Source organism: Fukomys damarensis, unplaced genomic scaffold (assembly GCF_012274545.1).
Source record: "Fukomys damarensis isolate Sample0158 unplaced genomic scaffold, DMR_v1.0_HiC HiC_scaffold_24, whole genome shotgun sequence".
Taxonomy (NCBI): Eukaryota; Metazoa; Chordata; class Mammalia; order Rodentia; family Bathyergidae; genus Fukomys; species Fukomys damarensis.
In genome coordinates this window covers 68,254,265-68,274,777 of record NW_022900936.1, presented here as the reverse complement: position 1 = coordinate 68,274,777, position 20,513 = coordinate 68,254,265, and the positions used below count along the sequence as shown (strand labels likewise).

Below are 20,513 nucleotides of genomic sequence, written 5' to 3'. Positions count from 1 at the left end.
GAGATAGAGAGAGAGAGAGAGAGAGAGAGAGAGAGAGAGAGAACATGTATATATATATATAAAAAAGAACCTCTGGTATCTGACAAAACAATGCATCCAGACTTCTTAGCTTCTCCCATTCAATACTAAAGACAGAATAAGAGGAAGCCACTTTGTATGGGCTGTTGTCCTCAGTATGTGGAACTCGGGAAACAGAAGCTGCCTATCTACGAAGCTTTTTGTTTTTGCTTTCACCTCACAGTGAGACGAAGATTTCTTAAAAGCAGCCAAAAGTAGGTATCTTACTGTCTTCTGTTTCTCTCCAAGTCAATTCAAATCACCTAAGTGTCCACCACAAGATACAGAATGCTATTAACTATCAAGGAACCCTGTGCAACTGGCATGAACACACCCAACAGCAGACAAACTGGGGGAGTGGAGGTGGTGGGGCTCCAGACTCCCATACCCCATTACTTACCGCAGCGCTAGTGTAGTCCCCCGTGGCCAGGGAGCCAGCAGAGCTCATTTCCGCAATGAGCAGGCAGCCCCGGTGCAGAGGTAGACCCACTTCCTGCAGGCCCTTCACAACTCCTGAGCCTGGCACTACATGGGCATTTACTACATCTGCCCAGGACGCTATTTTAAAGACACCACCTGAGAATGAGGGAAAAAATATTTGCTGATTCTCAAAACTCTCTATCCTTCTGCCCAACTACCCAGTTACAGTAGGAACAAGCCCCTAGTTACATGCTAATAAAGGGGTCCAACAAGCCACAAGCTTTGGTGGCATCAGTGCATCTGCAGTTCATCTGTGGAACTTCTCTGTCCCCCCAGTAGCTCAGTGAGAGATCACAGAAAAAATGCAATTTCTGCATTTTGTGTATTGGCAGCACTGAGGAGACTGCTTTACTTAGTGGTTAGAAGCCTGAGACCATCCAGAAAGCTCATGCCATTAGAAATGGTACTCCTCTGAAGATGGGTGTTTACTGAGGTCAAGGACAGTGACATCCTGACTTTCCTCTTGCAGATGACAAACTTTGACCCTGCAGGGCTCTCAGCAACTTTATTCTGTTTCTGTGTTCCTTATTCAAATTTCAATAGCAACTATATACATACATTTTAAAAGCCTACAGTAAAAACCTGAACTGATTTTTGAAGAAACTACAATCAACCTAAACAAAGGTTGTGCAACTCTTACTTCAGTCAAAGAACTAAGCTAAGCGATGACAGTGGTGTGACACCTTAAGCACATGAAGACAGTCACTGATAGACAGTCATATTTGAAACGCTCTGTGGATCTGCATGCATTCCTTTAAGAAAAATTAAGTCACCTCAAAGATGCTTACAGTAAGTATCCAATAACATGACAGGTATTTATGTTTCAAGGTTAACTGAAAAAAAGCATTAAATATGCACAGTGGTAAAACCAGAAATTTTCACAAAAGGATGGGTAGTAGAACCAAACATTTTCCCCAACCAACACAAGTACTATTTTTGAGTCCCCATTTGCTACTAAAACACAACTTTTAAGAAAGGTGTAACCATAAATCTTTTTCTGCTGCAAAATGTTTTACTGTGTTTTCATTATTTCTTATATCAGTAATTTTCTGCCAGGAACCATCTGTCAGTTCTAGCCAAAACCCAGGCACTCTTTTATTATCAGGACGCTCATTTTCTCAGGTGGAATTACCATTGCAGGGTTCTCAGTTCAAGACATTTAAACACAGCTAACCTAATCACTCTGCATTTCTAAGAATGGATCTATGGCCCAGGCTAGCAAAGGAAGGTTTTCTAGTCTAAGCCAGAGTGGTTGGGTTGGGGTGGACACAGGGACTGTGCCTATCTGAGAAAGTAGTCAACAGAGAAAAAGCAGAACTGAGAGAACGGGAGAAAGCAATTTCAGAAGACATTACTTCAGCTCCTGGATCAGATGGCACTTAATGGCCTGCTGAACGTCTGGACTTTCAGTTATGGAAACCAATACAACTCCTTTCTTCGTAAAGCCAGTGTAAGCTGGATTTCTGATCCTTGCAGATTCCTGAATACATTTACTTACCTTCATACTGCTTTTTTACTGTGTTTCCTATATCTGCAAATTTCCGGTCTTCAAATATTAAGAACTCATGCTGTCTTGACAGAGCTGTCAACTCCTTCATCACATCCAGAGTAAAATCATCCAAAATGTCTACATGAGTCTTGAGCATGCAGATGCTGGGCCCCAAGGCATCTGCTAGCTGTAACAGCTCCCTGGCCTCTGAAACATCAGCAGATAGACACAGGTTGGTCTCCTTCTTCTGCATAAGCCTGAGAAGCTTTGATGCAACCGGGTGGATCCCAGGCAGCTCTGCACGTGCAGCAAAGCTGAGTTCTTCAGGTGCTTTCTTTACAGTAAGGAGAGAGCCATTCTGATGAGTGGCCATAAAGACATTCTCCTGAATGAATCGATTCACTCTCCCGACCGTCTCAGCATCAATTTTTTGCTGCTGCCTGAGAATCTCCAGCATTGTGGACAATGTACATACTGAGTGGAGGCGGATCCCATGGGCCTGCAACTTGTCCCTGCCACCCTGCTCCCGGTCCAGGAGCACTATGGCATCAGTGACCTTCAGGCCCTCCTTCTGCAGAGCCTCAACGGTTTCCAGAACACTAGCTCCACTGGTGACCACATCTTCAATGACTAGACAGGTTTCTCCAGGATTAAGAGCTCCTTCTACAAGGCGCTTAGTACCTAGAAAAGATAAAAAGGTGTTCATTCTAATTTTAAACAGGGTGTGGTGGTGCAGGCCTGTAACTCCAGCACTAGGGAGGTTGAGGTAGGAGGATCGTTGTCAAGGCCATTCTGGGTTACATACTGAACTCAGAGCCAGCCTAAGCTACACAGTGAGACACTGTCTCAAAACAAACAAACAAACAAACCAATTTTATATGCATCCAACTCAACATTTATCTTACAGTATAAATTTGCTATGTACTTAAGAAAGGGTGAATGATCTATGAGTACATCTTTTCTGATCATCTACTTTTGTTTCTCTTGACTCAATATGCCATGACTAATTTGCTCAGTGGCTCTATATCCCCAAATTGCCAGTTATGTACAGAATATAGTATAATATCTTGCAGTGTAACTACTACTTGATGTGTTTATGATTAAATTTCCAAATACTGGGGTTTTAAAAGCAAAAATCACCTACATTTAATAGCTACAAAATAGAATAACTGAGGATCATCCATAAAATTGTTCTTTTCCATCTTCAAGCTATTTCAAGTTTATTACTTAGATTCAGCTCAACAAACTTCTGAAAATACAGAGCGATATCTCAGTTCATGAATGTCTGCAAAAATTCAGTTCACAAACAAAAGCATCTGGCAAAATTCTTCTTGCCTTCGTAAACTCCACAGTGAGCGACAAACACTATCACAGTCATCTTCCCCCACCAAACACAAAGGCAGCCATCTTTGCCAAAAATGTAAAACAAATTAAGTTCATAAACTGACATACTACTGTGAATTCAAGTCAGGCAAAGTGGTACACACCTGTAATTCCAGCACTCAGAAGGAGGAGACAGGAGGATCACCAGAAATTCTATGCCAGCCTGGGCTACATAGTCATCAAGGCCAGCCTGAACTACAAAGTGAAACTCTGTCTCAAAAATAAACTACAAAGGACTTTGGGGAAAATAGCAGAGTGGTGAACAACAACTCAGTCTGAAACTCAAAATCCAGACACTGGAAAATAATGTGTGGGGGTTAGGGAGGAGAGAAAGGAGTAAACCCCCAGGAACCAAGAAGGATCCGACAGGAAAACTAAAACCCACAGAGAAATTGAAGAGACAGAACACAACATGAAGAAAGGAAGGGACGTCCTACACTTTCTCCCCAGCCCCTGGCTTAAGGCTCACATGAGAGACTGGATCTACAGAGACTAAGTAAAAGCTGGGGATCCCAGAGGGCTTTAGGGAGAAGGGTGGTGGTGGAACAGACAAGCGGGTTCTATGAGCTGCAGGGACAATGCAGGATTCTGCCCCCACATGAGTCCTTCAACAGCCAACAGCTGGACTCCAGCCCAAGAACCCACCACTTCCCTGGACAGAGTGCTGTTCCCAGGAGGGGTTGACTCTTAGAGCCTAGAACTCAGAGCAGCTTCAGGACAGCTTCATTTCAATGCTCCCAGTGCTACATTCCCACAGTGACAGGTGAGAGTCAGCCACAGGAGATAGACATAGTCAGAAAGTGAGGATCAGGTTGAAAAGGACCCACCGCTGGGCTCGAGGTAAAGGACACAGGCTTTGCTCCCATGGCCAGAGGCCAGCTCAGCCTAGGTTTCACTGGATTTGAAAGTCAAGGCACTGGCACCCTCGCCCTTAGTGGCTGCAGGCAATATGGATCTGGGGTCTGACTGCCTCATCTACCAGCATAAGCAAGGACACATCTTCACCTGGACGCTGCCCCAAAATTGGGCATCCTGGAAGAAAACCACACATTGAAAATCACAGAGGAATTTGTTTTGTTTTGCAAATGTGTGCAGTTTTTGGTTTGTTTTCTTTTCTTTCCCTTTTCTTCTTCACCAGTTTATTGGGCTTTGGGGAATTTTTTGTCCTGCCCAGCTTTTATATCTTTTTATTTTTCTTTATTCTTTTTTTTTGGTACCGGGGATTGAACTTGTGTCCTTGTGCTTGCAAGGCAGGCCACCAAACTGCTGAGCTAAATCCCCGGCCCTATTTTTCTTTATTCTTATTCCCCTGCCTTTTAATTTTTCTCGCTTTAATTATTTCACTCTTTTTACTCTCACATAATTTTTTTCTCCTTCTTTTACTTTTACCTTCTATTACTCATGAATTTTTTTCTCTTACCCTTACCTAATTCTATAAACACCCTTCCACAGCCTGGGCTACATAGTACATTCAAGATCAGCCTGAACTACACAGCAAGACATTGTCTCAAAAACAAAAACAACAACAACAACGCTCCTCAGCTGCTCAGATACCATAAAAGCAAGAAAAGAACGTGAAAAATTGATGCAATAGCTGCTAGGTGATGCAGCGAAGACAACTAAGAGTAACTCCCTACAATGAATGTAATCATTATGTACTACAAACATGTACTAAAAAAAAAAAATCCTGGGGAAAATTAAAACAAAATTACATATTCACATACATTATAAGGAAAATATTCTGCAATGTGAATCATTACCACAATCTTAAGAATTATATAATACGTGACTAAATTATTTCTCTATCCTCAAACTCTACTAGAGAATATTGTCAGTTAATCTACAAAATGTAAATAACTCAGGCTGTAGACTTTATGGACTTGTTTTTGTATTTTCCATTACAATTTATCTTATTTTGAAGATAAATTTGAAATGACAGCATTTTGCCCACCTTTTGAGCTTTATCACTCTGACCTTTCACAATTCTTTTAATTCCTTTTCTCCCTTTGAATAATTATCAAATTTAACTGAATCTACTTAGATTAAAATGCAATACAAAATGCAATACTAAATAAATGCAATACTGAGAGCACAGATATGCTAATAAATGAATGATTTCATTCTAGAAACACATTTAAGGAAATGGAAATACTTTCCCTAGCCAGGCATGGTGGTACACACTTGTAGTCCCAGCACTGGGGAAGTGGAGGCAGGAGGATCACTAATAGTTTGAGGTCACCCTGGGCTACAGAGTGAGTCCACAGCTAGCCCAGACCCACAGTGTGACTCTGTTTCAAAAAAAGAAAAAAAAATTTTTTTATAGGCAGAGACTCAGATAATTTCTTTTTTAGCTCAAAAAATTTAACATTGTGTCTTCAAGCAGCAAAAACTCAACTAAACATTTTATTTTTACAATGGCAATCAAAAACAAAAGTATATATGCACTAAACAGCCACAAATACAGAGCCTCATCACTTAATTCATGACCAATCTCGTTTCATCTGTATTCTCATTCATGCCCTCCTCCCTAAAGTTTTATAAACAAATCCCAGATATCCTATGATTTACCATAAAGATTTTGAGATTGCATCCATGTCGTTAAAATTATCGTACTAACATAAATAGTTAAATCCTCAATATCCTTAATAAATATGAAGTTCATTCCAATTATTTTTAGGTTGACTTTCAGGTTTTAAAGCAAACCCAACGAATAGCTATTGGTATGGAACCATAAAAAGATATCTTCATGAGGCGTTTTCATGAGAGGTACCTGATTGAGAGTACTATGGTTCACACAATGCTCTTGGTGAACTCCAAATATGAAAGGATGTGCTCTTAGGGTATGTGCTCATGAGCGAAAGGCCAAACAAATGCTGGGGTTTCAGACAGGGTGCAAAAAAAGCACTTCTTCACTTCGTTGCCTAAGCAATACAAAGCATATTAGCCCTAGACTGTAAAAAGCAGTGATTTATATCAACAATTAACAAATTCCACAGGAGGTAACTTAAAAGACCTAGATGAATATTAACATGACTCTAGTAAAACATCAGTGCAAAAAGAAAATATTCAAACAGATTACACATTAACAGAATGCTTATGCTACTTTTACCATAATCCTTTGTTTCTTTCCTTCTAATAAGCATTGGGATTTGATGGGTCGAGCAGATAACTGTAGCCAGTGGCAAAGCTGTGTAAGGTACTCCACATACAGTGTCAAAACTGATCCCTTCATTTTGGGCTGTTTGGAATAAAATATCTGCAACCTGTAAAAAAAGGAACACAAACTACCTCTTATCAACTGATACTTCTTAAATCAATTTTTCAGTAGTAAACCCTTAGAAATTCACTTTCTCTATACAGAGGAAACACACCATAACAAGATTCTGGGTGGTGAGAAGTTGCCAGTCCAATCACCTCAATGATTGAATGCTTCAATCCTTTTTTTAATGACTGTCCATGGTGGGTGACCAACAAACAGAAATCCTTAAATGTATGGACAGAACATACATATTCTCTCTTTTTGGTGGGGAGGCTACACTGAGGACTGGATCCTGTGAATGCTGAGCTATATTCCCTGCCCCTTTTAATTCTGAGACAGGATCTTGCTAGACTGCTCAAGCTACCCTCCTGCCTCAATCTCCCAAGTAGTTAAAATTACATGCACGTGCCACCATGCCCAGCCAAAATTTACATCTTCTATAGAACTTCCTGTTCTATCTGGGATAATTTTTTCCAAACTATCTGTTTATTCTAGGAAGATGACGATGTTCCATATTTATAGTGTCCAATATGGTACCACTAGCCACATATGACTATTTGAATTTAAAAATTGGTAACACTGCCTGTAATTTCAACACTCGGAAGTAGAAGGATCACACCCAAATCACAATGTTTAATATTCACATGTCTTGTAGCTACCTTTCTGAACAGCACATTTAAATCTGCTCAAAGTGTGGTTTGCAATTTTGGCTTGCAGCTTGCTAGAAATGCAAAATCTCTTGCCTGGTGTGGTGGGTGAGTGCCTGTAATCTCAGCACTCAGGAGGCTGAGGCAGGAGGATCACTGTGAGTTTAAGACTAGCCTGGACTACATAGTAAGTTCCAGGCCAGTCTCAAATACATAGTGAGACCCTGTCTCAAAAAAACCAAAAACCAAACAACAACAACAACAAAATTAAAATGCAAAATTAAAAAAAATTAAATGCACAATCTCAAGGCCCTATCTCAGAACACCTGAACCCAATTCCACAGTTTAACAAAATTCCCAGGTGTTTCACATATACTCAAGGTTTGAGAAGCACCATGCGAGAAACCTGACTGCTACAGACTTTACTACTTATACTGACCAAAAAAGCTGGTTCCTTGATGCTCCCCACCTGGCCTTAATTCTTACTCCTGGGCACACAATGCAAAATCGAATCCCTTTTAATAAGCAACAGATTTTCCAAAATTTCATCCGCTACTAAACTCTTCACCCACCTCATCCTTTCTTCCTTATCTCTCACTTTCTGGGGTCTAAATACACGCGACTGAAGCCGGTTGTGGCGGCGCACGCCTGTAATCCCAGCACTCAGGTGACTGAGGCAGGAGGATTACCGCGAGCTGAGGCCAGCCTGAGCTACAGAGTGAAACCCTGTCTCAAAAAAGGAGGGGGAAGGGTACAGGGGACAAGGGAGAGGGGAGGAGAAAGAGAGAGAGGAACTAGACAGGAGTTCTCTATTCAAACTGGGTTTCCCAACTCCTGCAAAGCACGTGTCAAAGTCACTCAGTCAACTATTCCCAAAACCCAACGACCTCTGGCCTCCGTGCTTCTCAAACCTACTCCCCAGGGCGACAGCAGGGTGGGCTTGGCTCTCCATTCTTCGCCCACAGCCCAAGACCCGTCACCTCCCGCCATCTGTAGGTCCCCTTCAAGCCACCCAGGCTGTCCTTCCCCTTCGAGCTGGCACCTGACTGAGAAGACGCGGTTGAGATATGATGCCCCGCAGATCGATGTAAACTGGGGAGGAGAGCCCGCTCTTCAGCACGAAGTTCCCAAACTTGAAAGCCTGCACATCGTACAGGGCCGTCACCAGACGTTCTAAAGCAGCGCCCGCGGCCGCCATGCTTGGGCGCTCCCAGTCCGGAAGAGCGCGCCCTCTGGCGACGTGACGTCACAGGAGGTCCCGGCCCTTCCACCGCCCCTTCCGGCAGGGACCCTGCGCCTGCTTCCGCGCAACCTGGGGTCTCTGGGCCTGAAGCCGGGACTCCTGGGCTGGCTCTGCCAGGAGCGTTTGTGTGGACTCTGCCCAGTTTTTCTAGCTCAGTGTCCCCTCAATCATTCTATTAGTTATTGCTACTCCTTGACTTCACGCGCCAGCTATTAACCCCGGTTACCCTCTCCCAAGGCTATAGACGTCGGATGTTAACTTCACAGCAGCGCAGACCCCGAAGTAATTGGCACGCGACAACTCAAAAGCTCTGAACACATCATTGTTCCTGATCTCTGTCTGCTGCTGGGCGCTGCGTGCAGGAGGGAGAGGCGATGAGGCAGGGAAACAGGAGAGTTAGGGGACCGAATTGATCGGTGACCGGTGACTGGCTTCTCCGGGAGGGTGATGCTGCTGGCCAGCCTGAAAACAAACGTAGGCCTGTCCGGTTTAAAAATAAATCCTGCAGAGAGGTTCTCCATTCGGGGTGGAAGACAATACCTTGGCCTAGTTTAAGGAAAATAGCCCATTAAAACCACAGGGTCCATGATACTAATTCATCAAACTGATTCTGAATTTATGTCTATATTCTTATGTGTGTTTTCTCTGAGGAGATGGTGCTGAACGACCAATGCGAAAAGCCTGCGCTTTTTGTTTTTGATGTACTGGGGGTTGAACCCAGGACCTCACACAGGCTAGGCAAGCGCGCTGAACTCCCCAGCTCAGGTGGATGCTTCTGATACTTAATTTCTCATTATAAGTGAATGCAGTAGCTGGGCGTGGTGGAGCACACCTGTGATCCCAGCGCTCAGGAGGCTGAGGGGGGAGGATTGCCGAGAGTGTGAGGCCAACCTTGACTACATAGTGAGACCCTGTCTTAAAAGTAAATGAATGTCACCAGATTGGGGCTGAGATGAGGACTTAACCTACTCTAAGCACAGAATGTTTGGGGTTCGCTAACTTCTGAAGTGAAATAACAATCTTTAAGACCAATTAGAGGGAAGGGAAGCGTTAACTAGACAGAGCTTTTCGTAGGCACTCACAGAAATGGAACGCCTTATGAGCTGGAGTTGGATGTACTGTATTTATGGGGCCTGGGAGGCATTCTCAAGATGGACCCTGGAGGATGTGCATTCCCTCCTCGGCTTACCTGCCCATGTGGCAGGCTAAGTCAGTGTACAAACCATTTACAGTAATATGATTGAAGTTGAGGTCTGCTGTCCACTGTTGTTGCTTCCTTGATGGAGGAAGCACAATTTGCAGGTGAAAAGGACAGGTCCGGAACCCCATCGACAAGCTTACTGTGTCTTTAAGAACTTTAGGAATTTCTCTTTTTTTTTTTAGTAAGTTTCCTGGAAGGGAAAAAAGCTTGAGTAACTTTTGTGTCCTGGAGCTGCGCGCGCGCGAGTATGTGTGTGTATGTGTGTGTGTGTGTGTGTGTGTGTGTGTATTTAAGTCCACTTTTTAAAATGCCAATTTCCTAATCTGCTTTTTGCCTATTTTTTAAAAAAAATATTTCTTTTATCCTACTTCAAAACCTCGATAAAACAGAAGGCAAGTGCTGAAATATTTTTGTTCCTATTGGCAAAGTAAGCTACTGAAAACATTTTACCCAGGTGTGGTGGTGTACTCACGTAATCCCCAGCACTCAAGAGTGGCTGAGGCAGGAGGATTGCCCGGAGTTTGAGGCCAGCCTCCACTACAAAGTGAGTTCAAGGACCCCTTGCAATACATAGCAAGACTGTGTCTCCAAAACAAAAGAAAATTAAACAAATTTCAATCTTTAACACTCTAGCTAATCGGGGGTGAACTATGGATTGCCTCATTTGCACCAGGGTGGCATTTGCAGACTTTCAAAATCTGATCAGGTCTACATGGGCTACCCCAGGTGAACATGCCAGGATCCATAATGTGTGGAATGCAGCCCAGAAGGTCTGCCGACTTTGAGCAGTGTTACCAGGTAGAACACCGAAACATTGTCCACAACAGACCTGAAGCTTCCTCAGATAGCAAAGTGCCTTATTCCGTTTCTTTAGGGCACAAAATTATTTTCTTTCTTAAAAGCTGGGTGAAAGTGTTGTAATAATAATGTGATATGTTTGGCTCATCGAAGGCTTCCACATATTTGGGGGAAGAAAAAAATTACTCTTTTCTTTGAGCAAAGAATTTAATTAAAAAAGACAACCAGAAATAATATCTTTAGTATAGTATATTTATAGGAATGCATAACATGAGATGTACATTCTGAAGTTTCATTCGTAACATAACATTTACTGTAGTAATAATAACAAGACAGCAGATCATCACTTTACATTACACATGAATGAGTGTGACTTACAAATAAAATATTTACAACCTACCTTTACAAAACGACATTGTGTGCATACAAAATGAACAACTGCAGAAAAAATTTAAAAATAATAAAACAACCAAGAACCCAGAAGATACACTTAAGGCAGACCAGCAAGACACTGAAATAATTAAGGCTGTGGAATTCTTCTGCACCTTGAAAATATAGAGCTATTTGTCAATACTGTGGAGTGTTTTTAAATCAAGTGTTACAATCCTGATGGAACTATGACTTATATGTATATGTATCGTGGTCCCTATGGGGAAACCTGTCCACTATGGATGAGGCCCTTTATCTGAATGGTCAGAGAAGTCCGCCAAAAATTCGCAAAAGATGTGGGGGGAGGTCACTCAAAACCAAGAGGTGCCAAGGTAGTTGGCAAAGCAACTATGAATAATTCAAATATAAAGAGACCTCTGAGTCTAGGTGAACAAATAGCCTAAATGATGGTCCCACTGTTTCACATTTTGTTAGTTGGCTCTGCGGACTTCAAAGGACAGTAAATGCCTATTGAGCAGAGTTTGTCTTCACAAATTAGCCCTAATGGTTTTGAATGGCCCTGAATGGTTTTCCAATAAAAACACTGTCCTACCTAGGCTGTCTGCAAATGGATAGATTTCTGCATATGAGCAATAACATATACATATATATTATACACTATGTACATGTACAGATGTACACATATCTATATTTTCCAACAGTTTGCACTTAGATCACTACTGTTCTCCAAATAGGATCTCATTGTCAAGAGTATGTTTAGCTTTTTCACAGTCTTCATATTTGTCCTACCACTAGTTTTACTCACCTTCCCCATAGAGTAAGCTGAAGTTTTAGCAGAAATAAAAGCACCAGGGTGAAAAAAAAAATCAAACATAAAAATGACAGATATGGCTTAAGTTAGAAAGAGAAGATATAAGATATACGTTTTGTGAGCTTCAAATTCATAGCCACAGTCTATGAGGTCATGGTAACAGTCTCCAGAGTACCCCAGAATGTGGGTTTGGTTACTGATGGGAGTCGGGGATTGATGGGATTTCTGCACTGCTATCCCTGGGCTAGCAAATCCACCTGGTTAGATTATATTTCAGAAGTTGGCATTCCAAAAATTGGTATTTGCATTTTTTCTATCACTCCCTTTTCTCTGCTAACCTCACTTTGTGAAAAAAGTTATCTGACTAAACTGTCATTTTGATCATTTGAATAATAACTACAGCTGACCACATTTTAGAATTTCTCCACAAACAGGCTGATAGGAAATAGCAATAGCCTGTGAGTATTAAATTTAGACTTTCCATAAATATCCTTTAAAAATGAAACATTACCTCAGAGTTATTGTTTTTTCCTCTCCTCTAACTTTATTCAGTATATACATTGAAAATAAGGAAGAAATCTGTTCATAAAAAATATGGTCCTATGAGACTTCTGTGTAGATTTTTCAAGTGAACAACAAGAAACATGTTTTCTTATTAAAAACATCTAGTGCTATGGACATATTTCAGCCCTTTTTAACCCTCTAGAATTAATGAAACAACTTTTGAGAGCTTTATTGTTTTCAGAAAATAAATATTAAATAGAGTTCTTTTTATTGAGGGAGCACGTTCTGTTTTCCCTAAGCCTATCCCTGGCCTAATCACTAATTCCCAGAAGAGCTCTAGATATTAAGAAGCAAAGAAAGCTCATGATGCAGTTTTACAAATAAATCCACTAAATGCTCACACTCTGTGTTTGCCTGGCTCAGACTCCACAGGGATGCTAGCCAGAAGAGAAAGGACTACAGTCTATATTCCTCAAAACCCACCCAGTACAGTTCATACAATTCAAGGGCTGTCCCGAATAAGGGGGTGGTGAGTCTGCATTCTTGCCCTGCTAGAGATACTTTATTTTCGAAATATTTCCTCTGTCAAATGCATGAAAGTTTTAGTTGATTCACCATTTAGTTTATATATTTGTTCCCTCATATTCTCGCAAGTCTAAATTTCCATGTTCTTCCATATAGGCATAAAAACAGTAATGACTGACTCACAGGCTATATCAAATCACGGAGGTGATGGAATAACAAATATGGCATTCCTGAAAGACCCAACTGTCCCCCCAAAATGGATCCAAGTGTTCCCTCCAAAAACCTACAGCCAATTAATTCATTTCTATGCCCGCACACCTATCTTGCCTCTTCTGATAGATTCTTGGGAGACTAAACATGTGAATGATGATATGGGAAGATACAGTGTCCTCACTTCTGCTATCTTAGTGAGGAAATTGGCTGTTTGGGTTCTTCTCTGTCCATTTTTCCAGAGCATGAAGCTTGAGAAACGAAAGTAATTTTGCATCTTAATCTTCCCATCTCCCATAAGAAATAGAGGAGAAAACAGTCTATGGACATGAGACTTCATTGGCTCTCCTAATTTTTGTCTGTAGACAAGCTTTTAAATGACCGAAATTATAGGGTAAGACCAAATAACATTTAGACAAACAGCACATACCACCTCCAATAGAAGCACTGTATAGGATTTAACCTCATGAGTTTGTAAATGGTATCTAAAGACAAGAACCTTGAAAACCTGGAATGTTCAAAGTTACTATCAATAAAATTCTTAGCACTGGCAGTGTGTAGCACTTTTTAAAAAATGAAAGCATTTTATAGATGTGTCAACTATGGTATTTTCTCAACATTCCTATGTGATTAGTGTCCTTCATACTCCCCGCCCCCACCCCACTCCCATGTTAACAGTGGGGCCATGTGGGGCAGGAAACAACAAAAACTTTCTGTAAGAAAGGATGAATCTGGAATAGTGAGGCTGAAACTCAAGAATTCCTGGTCCCATCCTATATTCAGCCGTTTCCATTTTAAAGATACTTTAAAATAAAGAAAAATACTGCAACGTCAGTCAATCTAAATGCAGTGGACTTCTTCATTTCCCATCCTCCCCTCCAAAAGGCACTACTATTTATAAAGTCTTTGTGAACCACAAAGCCATGAAACCAACTTTCTCCTCTGTCTCCTTTAGATTGCTTATGGCTGGAAGCAGCCTGAAGGACGACTCCAGCTTTACAATTATTTAAAAAAATTTGTTTTCATCACATTCATGTGCAAGTGGATATAAATCTATTTTAAAATTTGAAACAAATGTAAAAGATGTCAGAAAATCATTATACTTCCTACAAGTAAATGATCTTTTCCTTCATTCTGAACTTCACACTTAACAATTGCAAAAACAAAAACGCTCTGAACTGTATGCAATGAATGTAAGCCAAGCAAGAAACCTGGGATGTTTAACCAAACCTGCCCCCAGTTCTGCTGCTATAAGTTCACTCCTGCTAAGAACTACCATAATTGTAGCAGAAGTGGACATTTTCTCTCCCCTCTTCTCTGCTACCAAGGAATACATCTCTGCCAAAGCAAGTACAAGAGCATGGTCCCTGATCCTGTCCCCTACTACTTTTGCCTGCAGAGCAACCTAAGCTACATTTCCCAGCCCCACTTTCTGGGGTTTCTTGTTATTTCCAGCTATGGAGAATTCTTGAACCAAGACCGCTATCGTATCCCCGTTGGGAGGGACCAGGTGCTGTGCTGATTAGGAACCTCCCTATTTGTTCTCTTCAGTTATCAAACAATATAAAATATACTGCCTGTTTCTTAGGGCCTCTGAAAAGTTCATTTTACTCTACTGATTGTACTTTGGTTCCAGATAACAAAAATCACACTACTTTTCACTTCCATGTCCCTCCTTTCCTATCCTCCCCAACACATGTACTTGGGGGGCATTCCATGCAGCCCCCTATCAGGATCATCTTGGCTTTGACAGCAAAGCTAATCCAAAAGCTTTGGCTCTGTCTAATGCCCTGTCACTCACCTACCCCACAGCAGGATCTCCCTGTGGCCCTCCTGCTGTGGCCTGAGCACCACTGACCTAGACACTTTTATAGCAATTCTGAATAGCTCCAAGGGAAGCTGCGTATCCCAGCCAGTCACGGGGGCTCAAAACTTGCCAAGCCACACTTCAGAGGCGACCTATCCCCAACAAGCCTGTGGGCGGAGCTTTCCTCTTTCATGTCATAACGAAGATATGTTTGCTAAAAGGGCTTTTAGTAGACACGGTTGAAATTTTAAAATATCCTGTCATACAGAATTATAGTTGTCTATACATCACACTTTAAATGAAGACTATGGAAGGTTAGAGAGCTCTGAGGGAGACTTAATGACCCAGGCCCACTCAAAAATTAGAAAACAATACAGGCGGAGCTGGTTTCCATATATGTGGTTAATTCCCAAAACACTAAGGGCTATCTAGTCTTATTGCTTGTACTTTCTACTAATTTATTAATCTATGATCTTGGATGGGATGAGGTGGAAAGTGGGTGAATAAGCTGACTTTGAAACCAATGGAAAAATATTCTGAGTATTTTTAATTCTCCATTTTCACTGTGAGAATGTTTTTATATATTAATGGTCAGGCTTAGTTTCCACCATTCCTTTTTTATTTAAGTAGGTTTGTAGTTCTCATTGTCATTCACAAATTCTCTGCTCTCACTTTCGTGCTGCATGATTTTAATTTTCTCAGTCCCACGAATAGGAGAGAAGTGATGCCTTATTTAAACACACACTTGAGTTGTATTTTTAGAATATTATTTGCTTAAAATTGGTTTTCAAAACACATTCTAGAAAACAAAGGGTGGGTCATATACAAACATAAAATCCAAAAACTCTTTCACCTACCTCACTCCCCAAATAAACCAAAACAAAAAAAGAAAAACCACAAATTGCCCACATTTAGCTGCTTTCCCATCAGAGGGAAGAAGGGTAGTTAATAATCTTGTGTGGAGAATATACACCAGAAAGCAGCACTGGCCTCCAAATGCCATTAGTCCTTTTAGTCCAGAGAAATACTGGCAGCTGAGCGGTGATCAGTATTGCGACCTCAGTTAAAATCGAATGCGCTGTTTGGGTGATGTATCAGGTTTGCCCATGGCTTCAAAAAGGACTTAGGACCAGGCCTGTGAAAGGCTTGTATGGCTGCCTCCTTTTGGTAAGACCCCTTAGCTTCACTGGGGTTAGAAATAAAGCCAGCCAACTTTCTGTAGAAGTCAGAAAGTGTTGGTGCATTGTTCCTAGGAACTGTAGGAAAAGTTTCTCTTTGCCCTTTTGTACGAACCTGTGATAGTCACTTACCTATTTCAAGCCAGGTATAGACATAAAAATATCTCCACAACTCTTCCTGGCTTTGGACTTACTTCCTGGCAGACTTTCCTGCCAGACGAACTGTGAATTCAGGGGTGTCGTTTCATATACAGTACCTATCTTCAGCAAATAACCCATGACTGAGAGAAAAAAAAAATCTTCTCATTCACAGATCGCAAAAGGGTAACATTGCTTTCTCTTAATGCACAGATTTTGGTAAAAGATTTCTATACAAGATTTATAAAATGCTCTAAAAAATTTCGTCATCTAATTGTGCTTAGTCAAAACAAGGTAATGCTTCGGTAAGTAAATTACTGTCTTAACTGGAGCACTCTGATTTACTTATGATTGATTTCATATATAACTCTATATTATAAAACTCTGAAACCTGAACGGGGTCAATTACACTGTATGTGTATATGTAACCTATTAAGAAACTATATCTAAGTCATCCAAACCAGAATAATTGACATATATGACCTCTCTGTTAAATAGAACTTTGCGCTTACATTTTCAGCAAAGCCAGAAGCCCTGACACTCCCCACGGTGAGCTTATGGCTTGCCCACCCAATCCCTCATTTTGGAATGTACAATTAAACATTTTATAACAGCTAATATTCTTGTTATCCCTGGCCTTCCTTTTAATACTTTCTGCCACTCCGCATCTTTCTTCAGAATTACCTTCTGGAAAGCCCCTGTGCTTCAGGTGACTTTTACTGCTGCTCAGACCCTGAAATAACCACCAGCGAGGTGTAGGAGGACATTGCTCACTCCAGAGCGCCACACGGGGTGAAGTAACAGACAGAGTTATTTACAGACAGTCTTGCTTTGGTTCACACTGCCCATCTATGTGAAACCTTGGGGGCTGGGAGATGGCTATGTCCCTTGGTTCACTCTGTTGATAATGTAGCTCTTGACATTGGGAATAGGACGCACATCGTTCTGGTGCTTGCGGCGCTCTATGAAGCAGGCCAGGCGGGAGGTGTCCAGGGGTATCTTGGAGTAGCTGCCATTGTGGGGCTGCAGCCACGGATGCTGCAGGCAAGTGGCTGCCGTGGGCCTCCGGCGGAAGTCTTCCTGTAAGATCACATTGATGAAATCCCTGGCAGCATTGCTCACGCCGCAGAAGTACTCGTGGGGGAAGCTGAAATCCACCCTGCACACATTGATGCACGTCTCCTCTTTGCTTTCATCCAGAAAGGGCGAGACCCCGCTCAGCATGACATACGTCAGAACACCGATGCTCCAGATGTCTGTGCCCAGGGACACGGGGATGCCTTGGATCACTTCTGGGGCAGCGAACTCAGGGTTCCCCAGCAAGTGGTGGATGTGGAAGTGGCCTGAGATCTGGACAGCATCCTCCAAGTCAATGAGCTTCACTCGAGGCACTGGAATACGAAGGTCGATGAGCAGGTTCTCCGGCTATGGGGAGGCAGGGAAAAGAGAAGCAAGTTCTGTGTTTTGACTCCCAGTGGGACACTGTTAGTGAAAGCATATTTCTGCTATTCTTTCATGAGGACCACAGTACACTGAAAATGTCCTGGGCAACAGCACAGAAGGCTGCTGCAAACAGTGGGTTTGAACTCACTCAACTCCGAATGTGGGTTGTACTTCAAAGAAGTTGTTGGGCACTGAAAATGTTGGAGGGATTTTGTTTTGTTTTTGGTGGTGGGGATTGAGCTCAGGGCCACATGCATGCTAGACACTGAGCTACATAGCTAAGCCCAAATATCCTGTCGTCTAAACTACCCTTTGCTACAGCAGCTTCTCTTTGAGTAGCATGAGGGGGACATTTATTGTTTTCCTTCTTTACCATTAGAATATGTGGTTAAAGCTTCTGGGCCATGTCTCACCCCAGATCTCATGTGCCTCTGGTTTGTCCTCATTCCTTTACTAATAACGCACATAATTGTGCAACAGCTTAGTTTCTGTTTGTACAGATTCCAATCTAAGCAAATGAACTGAAGTTTGCATTTGTTGAAGGTACTGACTGGGAAGTTGAACCTGGCTGTCTCGCTGCTAGTCTTACTACCTTTATGTCCAGGTGTGCAACCCTGCAGTTGTGAAGGTACTGCAGAGCCTCCATGATGTCCCGGATGTAGAAAGCTACTTTCTCCTCCATCAGTTCGTCATGGTTCATCAGGTAGTCCAAGAGCCGGCCATCATCCATCCTGCAAGGGCGAGAAAAAGGAACAGGAAATGTTTTGGAAGAATCAGAAAAACGACTCGCTTGCGAGGCTTTCGAGGCTCTGTGGTCTCTCTTCCAGTATTGCAACACATGCAGACCTGAGAACCCAAAGAAAGTGCAATGTTTAGCACTAAACATGAAGTTACAAATGTGGTGAGCCCAGGGAAGAAATCCGTACAACCTTGTTTAAGAAACACTGTGCTTTTTTAAAATACATCTTTCCAAACCCATAGAATGTATGACAGGAAGTGTGAGCCCCGATATACAGTGACACAGCACAGAGTTGTCATGGGTACTGCACACGTGGAGGAAGGTGGCACATGGCAGGTCTCTGAACTTGCCATTTCATTTTGTGTAAATCTGCCCCCAGATTTTATGTAAAAATGCTCTAAAAATAAAAATGATTTTAAAAAATTGTTCTTAGGAAAAAGTTCTGATACCCCTTTCAAGGTTTAGATTACAAAATAAAGATGCCCTTCACCAAGAAAGATATTGGCAATATTCGGATTAACCAGAGCCTAATCCCAATAACCCACCCACCCCAGATATATTTTGCAAATGCCTTACTTTTCAGGGGAGGGATCAGGATCCTGTATACTAGGCAAGGGCTCTACCACCAACCTACATCTCTAGCTCTTGCAAGCAAAACAAAACAAAATACCAAACCAATTAGGAAAAGTTGTAGTTTAGAAAGTAAGAGAAAATAAGGAACTCCTTTACAAAGGAGAGCAAGGAAAATAGGAAAGGGCTCCAGCTTGAGGGGCCCAGAGAGGTGGGAGCTTGTGGGCTGGGTCTGGCTCTTCATTATCTCAGTCTTGGTCTCATAGCTCTGGAATCCCAGGGCTGAGGGATGACTCCATTCCCAATAAAGGATCTGTCTCTGTTCATGCTGGTTCAGTCATGCGGGGCTTAGCTTTTCCTGGAATCCGAGTGATCACAGGTAGAAGACAGTGGCTGGAGGCTTCTGGGTGTAGCTGGGTGTCCCTTGTACGTCCCTTACATCACTGTGCTCCGTCCGGAAGTGGGGGAGATCATGTAAACTCAGGGCTAAGCAATACAGCTGTGCAAGATATTAGGCAGATACCCGCTAAATGACCAGTACACCAGCATTAGATCCAAGAAGGTATTCGACCCTAAATTTTACAGTAACGAAGGACACAAAATGAAGGTCAAGCTTTGTTTCACTTTCACTTGCCTATTGGGCATTTGTAGTTCCAAGAGTTGCAATTTTTAGCAAAAATGACCTTTAAGTCCCTTCTCGTCCCTTCTCGTCCCTTCTTGTCCCAGAATAAAACACAAAGGATTCCTGGGCTCAGAGCTCAGGATTCTGCCTGTCCCCCAACCCTACAGTGGTCTCCAACCATGTCATGTTTGTATTTCCTCCATGAGGCACTTCGTCTCCCCAATCTCCAGGAGGGGTAGCACAAAGCTCTCTCTCCTTGGTTTTTGATGTTGCTTTCCTTTTGGTTGAGACCAAGTAGGTAACTCAAATTAACTTTTATTATTTCAGTCAAGGTTCCTCGTGATCCTGTTTGGGGCCTGTGATGAGCCTTTTGGCTCACTCAGTTTTTTCTTCTACCACTTGTATCTTCTACTAGTATAGGTCATGGTCTTCCCTTAGGAGCCCGGGAACAGCTCCATCTACAGTGACTCTCCTTTTTGTGGAGTGCGTGTTGCTGACTTCTCTCCTCTGGGGTCCAACAAGCCTCCTGCTCAGGATATTGGGAGGCTCCCTGGAAGTGCAGGGCTTTTTCAAAGTGCTCCTGTCATACCCTGGATTCTGGCTAACCTCAGAGGGCCAGGGCCAAAATATTGGCTGTCCTCTTATCCCTTTGTCTCTTGGGGCTTTGGTCTTTAAAGCCTGGGCTGTTGAACACCTACAAGGTCAGTTACACCATCTTGTTGTGGGAGCAGAAGGTCTTAATCCTAATGATGGTAATTTCCTCTGGACCCTGGGAATCATTGTCATATCCTATCTATCTTACAGAACTCAGCCTATCATCTTGAAACACTCTTCAGGCTGTCTGCTAGCAGACATACTCCTGCAGCATGCTAGCAGAGTACTGCAAAGAAAATATAAAACTAGCAGAAGCATAATTCATGATCCATGATCCATAATCCATATTAAGTCTAGTTTTGTCAGAGAGTTGTATCTATGAGTATTTGTTACACTTCCTCTTAAGTATTAGCAGACATGTAAGG

General features: G+C 42.2%; 2 protein-coding genes across 12 annotated transcripts in view; both read right to left on the bottom strand.

The window, feature by feature from the left end:
• Umps (uridine monophosphate synthetase) overlaps positions 1-8,561 on the bottom strand; it is a 15,249-nt gene extending 6,688 nt beyond the window's left edge. Inside the window, exons 1-4 of one of the 2 annotated variants that reach the window (XM_010618232.2) lie at positions 8,358-8,561; positions 6,519-6,672; positions 2,036-2,707; positions 458-633 (exon numbers count right to left, since the gene is read on the bottom strand). In XM_010618232.2, coding sequence (XP_010616534.1) covers positions 458-633; positions 2,036-2,707; positions 6,519-6,672; positions 8,358-8,513 — 1,158 coding nt within the window. In that variant the 5' untranslated portion in view covers positions 8,514-8,561. Of the gene's footprint in view, positions 1-457; positions 634-2,035; positions 2,708-3,170; positions 3,228-6,518; positions 6,673-8,357 lie in introns of those variants that run through there. The other variant, XM_033768128.1, reaches the window with a different exon arrangement.
• Positions 8,562-10,912: 2,351 nt separating this feature from the next.
• The window catches only part of Kalrn (kalirin RhoGEF kinase), a 584,665-nt gene continuing 575,064 nt past the window's right edge, over positions 10,913-20,513 (bottom strand). For 4 of the 10 annotated variants that reach the window (XM_010618163.2, XM_010618171.2, XM_010618180.2 and 1 more), the window contains 2 exons: positions 18,156-18,294; positions 10,916-17,545 (listed from right to left, as the gene is read on the bottom strand). In XM_010618163.2, coding sequence (XP_010616465.1) covers positions 17,000-17,545; positions 18,156-18,294 — 685 coding nt within the window. In that variant the 3' untranslated portion in view covers positions 10,916-16,999. Of the gene's footprint in view, positions 17,546-18,155; positions 18,295-20,513 lie in introns of all 10 variants that reach the window. The other 6 variants (XM_033768073.1, XM_010618205.3, XM_019206741.2 and 3 more) reach the window with 2 other exon arrangements.